At 33.4% G+C, this 14,591-nt stretch overlaps 1 protein-coding gene across 2 annotated transcripts; it reads right to left on the minus strand.

The window, feature by feature from the left end:
• Window positions 1-1,011: 1,011 nt before the first annotated feature.
• Window positions 1,012-3,975, minus strand: LOC107012789 (F-box protein At5g51370-like). 2 transcript variants are annotated; one of them, XM_015212713.2, is made up of 2 exons: window positions 2,614-3,972; window positions 1,012-1,795 (listed from the first exon to the last, which is right to left on the minus strand). In XM_015212713.2, the coding sequence occupies exons 1-2, from the start codon at window positions 3,819-3,821 to the stop codon at window positions 1,501-1,503; spliced, it is 1,503 nt and encodes a 500-aa protein (XP_015068199.1). In that variant the 5' UTR covers window positions 3,822-3,972; the 3' UTR covers window positions 1,012-1,500. The 2 variants fall into 2 exon arrangements, with proteins under 2 accessions (XP_015068199.1, XP_015068201.1); XM_015212715.2 differs by having other exon boundaries at window positions 1,702-1,821; window positions 2,614-3,975.
• Window positions 3,976-14,591: the final 10,616 nt, after the last annotated feature.

Consider the following 14,591-nt stretch of genomic DNA (forward strand, 5'->3'; position numbering starts at 1 on the left):
CCACCCGCACCCCCACCCCCACCATCACCACCACCATCACAAAAGAATAATAATTTTATTTTTAAAAAATATTTTCAATTTCATAAATTATTTTTTATTCTAGTAAAAATAAAAGATGTCTCTCAAAAAAAATTTCATTCATAAATTAAACACTAAAAATCATTTTCGAAAAATATTTTTTTAGTTACCACCAAACATGAGAAAATAAGTCCAAAATCTACTTGTTTTCCAGGAAAACATCTTTTAGGAAAACATTTTCCATGGAAAACATTTTCCTCCGTACCAAACACACCCATAATCACTAATTATTTTGCATGTGTGAGGTATATCGTCACACATGAGATGAAGAAAAACGTTTGACTGCAAGTCGTCAATCTTCTTCGAAACTACTGATTCGAGCAACATATTTATAATGTGACTCAATTCGTTTACCCCTTCCTCTTGTGTCTTGTGCTTGTAAAAAAATCAAATAGAGATCAATCGTACAAAATTTTGTATTCAAGGACCATCACTGATTTAATGAAGTTCATCAACTTTTTTGTATCTGTACTTCAGTTCTTATATGGTGTATCGACAATTGCATCTATGGAGGATAAATGTGATGAACAAATTTTGGATGAGTTGATCGTGGCGGAACCAAATAAGTTGATCATAGAGAGTGCCCCAATTGTAATAGTCTAAAATGGAGTATGAGTAGATGAGTAGTTCCATTTCAATACCAAATTGATCATTTATATGCATGAGCATGAAAAATTACGTCTTACATGTTGCAAGATTGTTGGTTCCTTTTGCTTTTGCATCTTATATCAAAATAGGTCTGAAAGAGAACTCTCAAATAGAAGGTTACTAGCCTTTTTTATTTTCAAGTTTTCGATCCATAAATCTAGTTACCAAGGACTGAAGGTCTTGAAACCCCAAAAAAGAAAATCATTTCGACATAGATGCCATTGATGTAGAAAATTATTCTGGTCTGGTCTCCTCCACAAATGACATGCTTGCTGGTATGGTTCATATCAAATATGCTTTCATACAATTGTGGAAGGCAGTAGTCATGGCATAAAAGGTGCCAAAATTCTTTATAACATTGTAGATAGGAAAACCCCTTTTAAGAGTTTTTGGGGTTCCAATACAGGAATACCATTAAGCTTGACAAAGATACAGCAAGATGGCTTTAGCTGAATGCTCCTAAGGTTACAGCATCGAGCTCTATACATTAACTTAGGCCTCTTTCTCCATATCTACCCTGAGAAAGTGCCGATCTTCGATCCTACAGTTCCTACGTTACATACTTAAGCGACTACAAATACAGGATAATGAGCAAAGTGTCGCACTGACCTCTTTCATGTGTTAAGAGTTCTCATATGCATAAATGAGGAGGTAAAATCTAGTAGAGTTGTCTGAATGCATGATGAGAAAGCCAGTCTATACACAAGGCAGTGACTTCCAATCACACGTCTTCTTGAATAATTTATTGTCTGAATGCATGATGAGGAAGCCAGTCTATGCACCAGGCAGTGACTTCCAGTCGCACGTCTTCTTGAATAACTTACTGCCTCTTTTTCGCATGCCAGTTCCCACAAGACCAGCTGAAAGAAGAGATTTTGTGTCTGGTCTCCACCGAAAATCTATTAGCATGGAGAACAAGGTAGAAAGAGCTGGACTGATTTCACTATCCTTTATATTGCCACATGATATCACCTTGAGGCTCTGGATCTCCTTCCACGAAAGGAGTGCAGATTCGAGGCCTTCAGTTGTGAGCAGTGAACAGCTTTCTAGGCAAAGAGACTTCACTCTCCTGTTGAAAATAACACCAAAACGAAGCTGTGACACCCAAAATCCAACATAATGTTATTTAGTCAATTAGAGGCCCTTTATTCAAGTAAACGAAAAAAGGCAGCCTGGTGCGAAAGCAGCCAACATTCACGCAAGGGGTGTGATGTAGACAACCTACTCTCCTAATGCAAGCATTAGTGGCTACTTCCACGGCTCGAATCCGTGAACTATAGGTCACACAGAGACAGCTTTACTGTTGCTCCAAGTGAAAGCAAACAAAATATGATGCTAAATTGCCAGTCAGAACTGAAGCAAGTTCAAAGTACACATATTATTGATAAATCAAGCATCAATAATGAATTGAAACATAACTGTCATGCCATCAACATTATGTGGTTTCTTTAATGCAAGATGGAAGGGTATACTCTTCGAGAAAAGGTAAGGCTTTTTTATTGTTAACACTAATAACTGAAACACCAAGAGGGTGCATGATTACAAAAGCATATACAAACTGGCCTTAAAAATCAATCTATCCTCAACACAGATAGCTAAGGAAATCTATCACACTTATTGATCAAAGGGTATACTATGACCAAAATAAAATGCACTATTACAAGCAAACTATCCCTTCATTTGGCCGTCCATTATACACGAGGGATGGGAGTTACAGCAACACTACAAAGTCATTTTTAACAAAAATAAGGAACTACATTTCAAGGTCATAAAGCCTAAACACAATAAGTTCATGTACTTCAAATGCATAACAAAATGCTAATCCAGCACGAAATTTTCCAGCAACAGCAAGCAAAGTAAACGAGAACAGAATAATAAAACCAATACCTTAGACTAGTGGATAGACTGAACATTTCATTATCCAGTCCCCAACAGTTGTGGAAAGTAACCTCTCTAACTTCTTGACATAGTAGAAACAATGTTCTCAAACTCTCCTTATTTCTTAATTGGCATTTCTCGAAATGTAATCTTTCAAGTGTTGGGCAAGATCCTACATCTTCATCAAACCATCCACAATGATCAATACTCTTACAAGACATAAACCTCAAGGTGTTCAAATTTTCACAATAGGAAAGAGCAGACAACCAACCACCCTCCATCCTATGATCACGAAGAATCAACTCTTCGAGCATTTGACAACATTGTGCTATTGCCTTAATCCCTTCATAGCTCCCTTCACAACCACTCAGCTCCAGTTTCACCAATCTCTTACATCCCTGAGCTAAAATAGTCAATCCAATATCAGTAACCGAAGATTTATAAAACCCATCAATATTTCCAATCAATCTCAATATCTGCAAGTTCTGACAGGCTGCGATACCACGAAGAACCTGATCATTACATCTGTGCAATTCCAGCACTTGCAAAGTTGGACATTCCTCAGCTACCCCCAACAATCCCAATTCACTAGCATTTACCACCAACAATCTACGCAAATTAGGACACCCACCTGCTAGTATTCTCAACCCATTATCAATCTCATCAGAAGGCAACACAAATCTTTCCTTAAGAAACCAATCTTTCGCATCAGCATTACAATCCACATGAGAAGAAAGCAACCGGTTAGAGCAAAAAACACCTGCATTCCCCGGTGAAATGAGAGACCCATTAACCAAATCAACATGGATAAGATTGGGAAACCGAACAAACAACCGACCCGAAACAAGGAAATCCCAATCAAGAAGCTTAATCGACCGAACGAGACGACCTTGGAGATTGAGCCAGCGTTTAGATACAAGAGAATTAGAATTTCTTTGTGAATCAGGGAGTTTAGAGAGAATGGAAAGAAGTATTTCATCAGAAAGAAGAGAAATTGGATCGGATACAAGTGAGGGAAGAGTGAAATCTAGGGATTTGCGAAGTTGTGGAGAAGGGGATGAAGATGGGGTTTGCTTATTAGACCTGGATTGAAGATGCATAGCGAAAAGGACATGATTGAGTGCTTTCTTGTTCTTGAGCAACAAATCATTCCAGCTAGGAGATGGCGGCCCTTTCAATGGTGACCTGAAATTTGATTTTTCAGGTGAAAACGCCATTATTTTCTTAGCAGCAGCCAACAAGAAACACCATGAAAGCTCTGGTTGTTTCACTCAAAATCAATCTTGCATAATTTTGTTGTGAGCTGAGAATACTATTTCTTCCTCCTCCCTTTGTATTTTGGTGCAAAGTAGTTTAGGAAAATTTCGATATTTGAGTCTAACGGACTTGTAAGGAGTGGGACCGGGTCTAGGCATCCAAGAATTTGAATTTGGGTAAATGGGGCCCACTACAGGAATTTTGGGGATTTTTCCCGTTTGAAAATGGGCCACTTTTTCCAAATTACTAGTATAATTTACAAGTTTGTTCGTATTGTCTTTTGCCAAAGTGCTAAAGTCCAACATATAAATGGGATGGGATGAGCTACCCACCCTTTCACTCGTTATTCTAATTTGAAAGCATAAAGTATTACAAATCTCAATGATTTAGGCATTATTTATGTTTATTGTGAAAGTTTTTTAAATTAATTTTTATAATTTGTGAATACATTATTTTTTATTCGCTACATATCAAATAATATATGTATTATGTGTCAGATACATAATTATAAATCAGATTCATATTGATTTAGTTTGAAATAATTAATGTTATATATTAACAATAACATTTTGTACTAGTTATATTATACATAAACAAAGTTGTAAGGTATATAATAAAGCTGGAGTGATGTATCTGGATGTTAAGAGAAAGAGGAGGAAACAGGAGATTTTTGTAATTAATTCAAATGGTAGAAATTTTCAGAGATTATGTTATTTTAAGTCATATAATTACGTAATATTCCAATTTGAAATGTAGTAACTAGTAGTTTTCGTTGTTTTAATTTGTTTATTTAATTTTGATTCATTGAATTTAGATAATTTTAAAAAACGAATTATATAATCTTCAATTAAAGATGCAAAATTTATCAAAAAGTCACTTCAATTATGTATTAAATATGCAAAAAAAAAAAAGAAGAGTTAGTTGACTAACGGTAAAATTGCCCAATTATGGATACTTCACGCATAAAATTGATCTATTTTTCAAGAATTAATTGATTTTTCTGGACAAATAATTTTGTTTCAGTTTTTTTTAACCCTCAAAAGAGACATTTTATCATCTCCAAAAAGATGGGAGTGAGGGATGATAATGGGGCGGTGTACGGCCGGGCAATTCGCAAAATTTTTAAATCGCTCTGCCTTGCCTTGTATATCAATACTTTTACATTTTTAACTCGCCCCACATTGGTTGTATAGATCGGCTCCGTATAATTTTTTTAATATTTTTTTTTTTTAGTTATGTTTGATATTAAAAATAAAATTCATAAAAATAAATTCATTTTTCAATTAAGTTGTATTAATTTAATAGGATAGTAACTTAATATTTTATTTTTTAGAGATCAATTGGGAACATGCAATAAATTATATTATTTTTTATTAAATCATTTTCATCTATTATCTTGAATATTTTAGTAGCTTTAATGAAATTATCTTAATAAATAATATTTTATCACTTTATAACATGTAAAAAGTCAAAATTAAGTTTGAATCCACATAAAATCACATATACATGCAATCTGCCCCTCCCCGCATTAATTTTAAAAAATCCACTTCAACTCGCCCACATCTGAGCCGCCCCACATAACCTTAAACCAGCCTCGCCCCCAAATAGCCTTAAACCCACCCCGCCCCATTGTCATTTATAGATGGAGTAGTAAGTACTCTTTCATTCTTAACGAAAAGGTCTCAAATTCGAGTCCCCTTGGGTACAGAATCACCTTTGTCAGGGAGCGTTTTATCTCCCAATGTAAGACTTCCCAACGCAAATTCAAATTTAGTCGGACTCTAATATGGATACCCCGCACCGGGTGAGAAACCAAAAAGAAAAAGAATTGAGGGATTGAGCCACTCTCAGGGTGTGTTTGGTATGGAGGAAAATGTTTTCCATGGAAAACAAGTAGATTTTGGACTTATTTTCTCACGTTTGGTCGGTGAATAGAAAATATTTTCTAGAAATGATTTTTAGATTTTGATTTAGAAATGAAAAATGTATTTGAGAGACAATCAAACATAAGAAAATAAATCCAAAATCTACTTATTTTTCAGACAAATATTTTCTAAAAAAACATTTTCCATAAAAAACATTTTCCTTCCTACCGAGCACAACCTCAATTTCCTATTCTTTTCTGAAGGATAGAATGAGTTATCCTTAATTAGTACAACTAGGATGAAGCAAGGGAAACTGTATTAAGATATTTTGTTATTGATCCAACAGATCTAAAAAAGTAGATGAATGATTCATAACATAATATGTACTTAGTTACCATTAAAATATTTAAAATGATAATATAGCAATATGAAAGAGGTTGTTTTTCATTCTTGCGGAGTGATTTTTAGGGACAGTTTTTCATAAATATATTTAAGAAAAAATTAAAAATAGTGTGTGGCTATATAATTCGTCACTCACGAAAATGTTTTCATAATAAAATAATAATATAAACTTATGAATATTTTAATAGTTTTTAGAAAATATATTCTCGAAAGAAATATGATCTCTTTTTCCTAATTAGGAGAGTTCAATGTAATAAACAAATATAAGGAGAAAAAGAAAATGTACATCTATATATGGGGTAAAACTTACGCATTCGATGTTTATACCAAGTCAATGTATGCATCTTATTTGTTTAAATTTATAATTCATTTTTACTTCATTAAATCACATATTAATACATTTTGTATTGACTTAATATAAACACTCAGCGTGAATAAATTTTTTCCTAAAAAAATATTATTCTGGCCAAATTTCCGATTGAAAAGATTTTTCCTATATTATAATCCCAGGACACTTTAGTGTTATCTGAACGATAGTATATAAAGTTGACGACATTCAAGATTTATAATCTATAGATCCAATTTTAAAGTTATGAATTTCATATCTACTGGAGTATTTATTTATTTATTTATTTTTTTAAAAAAATCAATACATAAATTTACATTCCGCATTAGAAGTTATAGATTTAATTAATCCCGTAATTTCTATTATATGGAAGAGTGAAGTGGGAGGACGATTAAGGGTAAAAATATAATTTCACACTAACAAAAGTCTATTAAGAAAGATAATAAATAATTCTAAAAATATCTTTCCATATATGAAGTGAATAATGATCAAGAGCAAAAATGTAATTTCACGCTAGCAAAAATCTACCAAGAATAATAACAAAAAAATTAAATAGTTCTAGAAACATCTTAAGTTATTGTTATTAGAGAAAATTAAGGAAAAGGTGTCAAATAAGTCTCATTTTTGTTTTTGGTGACACATTGACCAAGAACTGGTCAAATTCTCTTTAAAATGTAATTAAGTAAATATGAGACCAAATTAACATTTTTAAAACTTTCTAATCTTTTATAAAAAAACAAAAAAAAAGTACACTTCTATAATTTAATCCAAATTATTTTTTTTAAAAAAGAATCTTTTCATCTTCTTCTTCCTCTCTCTTCTCTCTTGGCGGATTGTTCTTTTTTTTCTTAGAAACTCGAAAATCGTCTATCTCTCCTCCATTATCTTCCTCTCCGACTGACTATCTGTATCTCCATTATTTTCCTCGTCCTCTCCAGTCGTTACTCTCTGTCATCTTTCTGAACTAATATCGTGTTCGACTAGAAATGGGTAAGTTATTATTTTTTGAAATATTTTACGATTTCGAAGTTTTTTTTGGATTAATGAATAATAAAACGTTCTATAGATGTAAAATTGAATATCGACTTAATGGTGTCTATTATTTATTATTTTTGAAAGACAATCGAGGAAATGTATATGTATTAACAGAGATACCTTGTTAACATTCAGTGAAAAGTCGTATTCTGTCGCTTGTGTTGTTCTTTTTGTGACCATTTTGTTGATATTATTTTAGAAATATAGTCTTGTTCAGTTGTCCAACATATATTTTCATTTGTTGAAAGATGTATCGTATGTTGCCACATTTAAGTGATATGTTGGTGCATATTCCAACAGTCATCATATGTTGTAACATTTCACTTTAGGTCAACAAAATGGTCATCTTTGGCAACATAAGATTCATATGTGGCAACTTAGGATTCATCTGTGGCAACAAGAATTCATTTGTGGCAACAATATGTACATTTGTGTCAACATATGATTCATCTGACACAACATAAGATCTATATGTGGCAACAAAAATTTATGTGTTGTAATAATAGGTAAATATGTGACAACATAATGTTAATTTATGACAACGGACTATCCATTTGTGGCAACATATTGTTATTATTATTTTATAATGAATTGTAAAATCTCAATCTTTTTTTATTTACCTTGTAAATGAAATGATAAAAGAAGCTTCATCTATGACAACAACTTAATCTTTTATTGATGTGCTTCCTCTTTTAACATGAAATGCTATTTTTTTCTATGCGAAGAATGCGAGCAGCAACATGATTATTTTATTAGTCGTGTTAAAAAACTTACTGATATTTTTAAGGAAATGTCTCATAATATTGATGTCCAAAGATGTAACAACCCAAAAGTACCCCCTAGAAGTTAGGGAGAACCCATGGGTCGGAACAATTGTGTACTTGACCTTTCGGAGGTCTTGTACAAGCCTTAGCTATCATTCATTACATAAGACATGAAAAGTAGTGCGAAATTAAAACTTTTCACGAATAAATTAATAAATAGAACATCTTTTAAAAGTTAAGGATTTGATCTCGTCCACCCAAGCCAACTTAACGACACGATAATAATATCTTAGCGACTGGCTCTTTACATTAAATGAAAAATACATAAGAAATCTATAGAATAGAAACTAAGAAATATGACTATGCCTCGAATATATGAGGACATACTTAATCTTGAGAGAATCTTTCCCAAGCTTGTCTTCTAGTCTTTCAAAAGCTTTCAACCTATACTTATTAAGTATAGAAAAGTATGGGGTAAGTACAAGACAATGTACTAAGTATGACATATGCAAAATACACGCAAAAAGGGACATTTAGTAAAATTAAGCTTTCATGTCAAATTGATAAAACCTTCATATTTAAGAGTTGAAATAGTATAAGGATTATCATTTAACACATAATAAAAGAATCACATAATTTTAAAATCAAGTGACACATTACAGTAACATCAAGAATTGTTACAGTGAACACAGTGAATACATTACAGTGAATGGCACAGTCCAAGTCATGTGAACCCTTTTTCTTTGAGTTTTTCTTAACCAAGTTATCTTAAGACTCCCTAAGGCAAGACAAGAAGGGACCACCCATACACCCTCTTCAAGGAACACCAAAACGATTCTTAAAACCACCAATCATAGACTTACCTTGTATGGAAATCAAGTCCACACTCTTGGCTAAACAAGTGTAGAACATTCATTCATATGGACTTCATGTAAGTACCCTTCTCCAATAGGACTTATAGGTCACACTAAATGCAATGTGAGAGTAGCATCCCATACTACTAGTCCCACTTAGTGCTCCTAATGGATTCCCTTGGATTAAGCACTTTACAATAGTCATTCATAACTTCATTTTCCTAACACTTAAGTTTAACTTGCTCCATTAATATTAGAACTTAATTCATCTAACCTCATTAAGACACATGATAACTCATTCATTTACTTCATATAGAACACACCAAGACTCTCCTTTCGGAAGGTCTACTTAGTGCAATGGATAGATAGCATCGCATACCACCACCTACCCTAAGTAGTACGTTCTTTTAGGAGACTTAGTTCATACACTTCATACAAAGCACACCAAGACTCCCTTTGGAAGGTCTACTTAGTGCAATGAATAAATAGTGTCTCATACCACCACCTACCCTAAGTAGTACATTCTTTTAGGAGACTTGGTTTTTTCATTCTTTCATGAGGGAATAACTTTAACCGACGTAGACCATGAGAGATAGACATGGAATCCCGATATTACCATTATCTGACGATGGTTCCCCACTTGCCTAGGATGGGGTCTTTCTCTTAGATTTACATGGCTTTTCTAATAGCTACAACTATGCGGGCACATAGTTACGGAATAGAGATTGCTACTAAGTAACTCACTCTCTACTAACAAGGATTACTCATTTCAAGAGGTACATTGGGTACGACATCTCTACTTACAATGTGCACCCACCCCTTTTTCAAATTCTTTCGGTGCTAAGCATAACTTCCCACGGAGTCTTAAACATTTGTTACTAAAGGTCAAGAATAACTTTTGAATACACCATCTCTACTCACAATGGGTATCCATCCTCCAACCTACATTAGAAAGCTCTTGGGAGGTAGTGCGGTTGCTACTAAACACTTCATCTCAACTCACAATGAGTGCTCACCCTAAAACTCTTTCATTCACATTTTTTAAATTAATTCATCCATCTACTCAAAGTGTGTGTGTACATGTGAGCACACCTTTAACATAAATCATTACATTCATAACATTGAATTCTAGACATGCTTACACTTTCATTCACCATTTCTTGCACACTAGCATGCTCAACATACACACTTACTTCTTTTAGACATAATCTAAGCAAGACATTCTATTCAGGTTCATAATACACATCAACAAGAACCAACTTCATTATCACCTCATTTCACACATTAGGCCTTCAAAGGCACACTCACCTTACATACCAAATATATCCAAAGACATCAAGTAAATACCGCCACCAAGAAGGTGGACCATACCACTCAAGAGCAATTCATAATAAGAAGTATACAATATAAGTAACTCACCATTAACCAAGTCATCACCACCTATAACCAATTTCTCAATAATTCATCATAATAAGGCCCTTAGGGCAGTATCTAAATCATAATAATAGCATAAGAAACCAAAACTCACACCTTACACAAACATGTTCACTTAACCCACTCTTTAAGCTAAAAGTTAAAAATATACATATACAAGAGTTTATTAGGGTTTTGACACTAAAAATAATCAATTAATACTATAAGAAACACATTTTAATCATTACAACACTTTTACAAGAAGACCCATGCTTAAAATCAAGGATAGAAGAAAATAGAATTTTGAAAACCCTTTTTGAAATCTTTTAGAAATGACTCCTTGAATGGAAGAGGGTTCAAGGAGGAATACCAAACCTCAAATGCAATAAAAACCACTAATTTTTGGTGAAGGTACACGTCCAACTAACCCTCCTAGTTCTCCTTGAGTGTTAGCTCCAATTGTGACTTTGAGAAAGTTTGTCGTTAGAGAGACAGTTTGAATATTGAAGTAAGGGTCTTGTCTAGGTCCAGGACTTAAAACTAATCTAATATAACTTAAAAACACTAAAAATATCATCCTAAGGTACCAAAAGACTTGGGGTGAATTCACACAAAACACCCCAAGTTGGCAGCAGACGAGAAAACTTTTGCAGGCCCTCATCGACGTTCTCAATGACAGACCGTCGATGCGTCGACGTACCATTGATGAGGGCTCGTGGTTTGGGTCTAAAACTCCCAAACCAGCAGGCATTATTGTCCATACGACGGACCACGTCGACGAGCCGTCGTCTGGTCTACTGGTCGTCGATTGGCTCGTCGATGGACACTGCTTTTTAGTAGTTTTTGTCCTAGAGTTAGGTTACTCTTCTAGGGCCCCTCGTGGGTTCTAGATGGAGTCGTATCCGGACGTTAAACCCCTAAACATAGTCGTCTAGGTCTTAGGAACATCCCACACAATTTCAAACAAAACAAACATGTAAAATTTACTCAAGCACATCAAGACACACAAGCACTTTCTAAGGCATATCTTTCGAATGTCATGGACGTTTGTCCTCCAAACTTCACACACTGACTATGAACATCAATATAACTCATTTTAACTTAAAATTAACTCAATAAACAATCAAGAAGCTCTAGTTCACCTTAGTTTATTTTAGGGTGTTACAAAAGATCCAAAAAGATTTCACAGCCTTTGAAGTGTAGGAGGTTGAATAAATCTATTTCCCAAACACTTTCTATAACTAGTGAGAAGAAAGAAAAGGAGAAGAAGGCAAAGAAGGAGAAGGAGAAGGAGAAGAAGGCAAAATAGGAGAAGGAGAAGAAGAAGGCAAATGAGAAGGAGAAGGAGAAGAAGGCAGTAAAGAAGGAGAAGGAGAAAAAGAAAGAAAAAACAAAAGCGAAAAATAAAGAGAAGAAAGTCAGAGTCGTCAGTTATGATGTGAAGCGACAATATCCATTTGAAGGTTTTAACATTGACGGCGAGGGTCCAACTAAACTAATGTCATCCTTCTCGCAATGGATAAACGAGGGTCTTTACAAGCATCATGTAAAAAAGTAAGTTAGGTCGTTCAACTATTATTATTATTTTTTCTTGTTGTTCACTAAATAAAATGATTACATAATTGCAGAGGAAACAAGGACGACACTACTTAGCCAATTGCTCGAAACTTGATTTTGACCAACTTAATTTTGTAGTTGCATTTCCAAATAATAAGGACTTGTTTTACGTAATGTCTCAACCCAATAAGTGTTGGAATGACGAGATAAATCCATACCCACTTTTATGTATTGTTTAATACATGAATATATACAATTAAACTGATACACTTGTTTGATACATGGGTGCAGTATGTGGATGTCATATTTTACTATTTGCGTAAGAAGTCGAAGCAACAGATTCATTCTAAATATCAATATACCACCACTAGTTCTTTTTTCAAAACATACATTGACAAAGCTAGTGAATATGAGTATAAAATCGTTGACATAATGAAAGGGTTTTCTATACCTGGTGGACTGTTTTGGCACTTGACAGATGATGTTTATGTCCCTGTAAATAGTAATGGGGAATTCCATTGGGTCTTGGCAGTCGTTGCATTAAAGGAACGGTGCATAAAAGTGTATGATTTCATGTCCTCAACTAGGTCTAATAGAAAATTATCCTCCGAGCTTCAAAAGTTGTCTACAATGTTGCCAAAGTACCTTGAGTTAAGTGGATTTTTTGAGCAAAAAGAGTGAACCAACTGGTCAGTTCTTGAATGTTATCAAGGAAAGAACAAATCTCACCCATTCGAAGTCATACATGTTACTGGTATTGTCCAACACAAAAGCAGTAGTCTGTAAGTATCACTTTATTTTTTTGTCTTACGACTATCGAAATGTGATATTATATTTTCTGATTGATGATATACCATGCAAAGATTGTGGACTTTTTGTTGCTGCATACGCTGAGTTTTTGAGTGATGGATTAGAAGTACCATTTTTTGAAATTAGTGTTGACACCCTTCACTTGAGATATGCTTCACTCCTATGGAATTATAGGATTATAAAGGCTCGAAAATGGCTATGTTAGTAACAATGAAGATCCAAGGATGCCTAGACCTAAAAAAGCTAAGATCGATGAAAATGTTGTGTTTACAACCATTGATAAAAATTGATTTAGTATCATTTTCATCATCACAAATCAAGTAACGAAAAGTCGAGCTGATGAAAATTGATTTAGTATTGCATGCGTCCCGAAATTTGGTTTAACCAAAGGCCAATAAATTTAGTTGTGTGTTAAAAAAAATAAAAAAGACTGACAGATAAAAAGACTGATGAAAATCAAATAATATCATTACATCCATGCGAAGCGAGAGGTCGTATCGGAGAGAGAGAAAAAAAAGCACCAAAACAAAAGCGGCATTGNTATATATATATATTCATTTTTGATAAAGTATGTTGTATGATGTATGATTCATTGTAATATTTTTTTTCTCATTAAATTATAATGTTCATTGTTTATTCATTGTAAATTAATAAATCATTGTAATATTCATGATCTCTTAATAATTATATATTATTCATTGTAGTTTTACTAAATATATTTAGTGTATTTTATTTTATTTTCTATGAAAAAACATTCAGTGTATGACGATGATAAAATAGACAGTGTTGATGATCAAGTTTAAGATGATACAATACATTTTGATTCTAGTATCTTTTTTATAAAATAAGGGTCTCTCGAAAATATATCATCTTATCGATAATTTTCTTCATTGGCCCACTTGGAACTAGAAAAAGAAAATATGACTCAAATTTGACTTCACCCAAAAAGTAAACACTTGATCTTGATTAAAAAAAGGTGACTACCTTACTTAAGCAAATTTGATTTTATGGTCTTCTTCTTTATTTGAAAAAATCGCATGTAAGCCCAGTCGTTTTGCCAAGCATTTCACGTGAATTACACCAGCGTAAAGCACGTTAAAATTCACATCTACAATCCTCAATAATTAAAAATGAGTATTATAGCCATCTATATCTATCCCCAATTTTCAAGTTAAGTACCGCTAAATTATAACCTTGATAAATCCTGATAGCGTTAAAATTTTAAAAATTTATTTAGTCTATCTGGCTTGAAAAAGTTAAAAGTTGTAAATATGGGTTAACACGAAATTTTAGGGAAAAATTGGTTTTGAGTAAAAAAAAATTAAAATATTAAAAAATAATAATTGAGAAGTTGAAAAGTCAATAGGTTTAATAGTGATAAAAAGGAGTGGAGTCTGACTTGACTGAATACTGCAAAGAAGAAATCAAGTGTCACGACCCAAAATCGAGCCGCGACTGGCACCCACACTTACCCTCCTATGTGAGCGAACCAACCAATCTAAACCTTAACATTTTAACCATAATGAACAAAATACGATGCGGAAGACTTAAACTCATTAATAAAAGACAATTCAATAACTTCTAAAATTCAACATCTATTATTCCCCAAAATCTGGAAGTCATCACCACAAGAACATCTATGATCAAATTACTAAACTAAGAGTATTCTAAGAAGCTAAAATAA

Source organism: Solanum pennellii, chromosome 3 (genome assembly GCF_001406875.1).
Source record: "Solanum pennellii chromosome 3, SPENNV200".
In the NCBI taxonomy this organism is placed as follows: Eukaryota; Viridiplantae; Streptophyta; class Magnoliopsida; order Solanales; family Solanaceae; genus Solanum; species Solanum pennellii.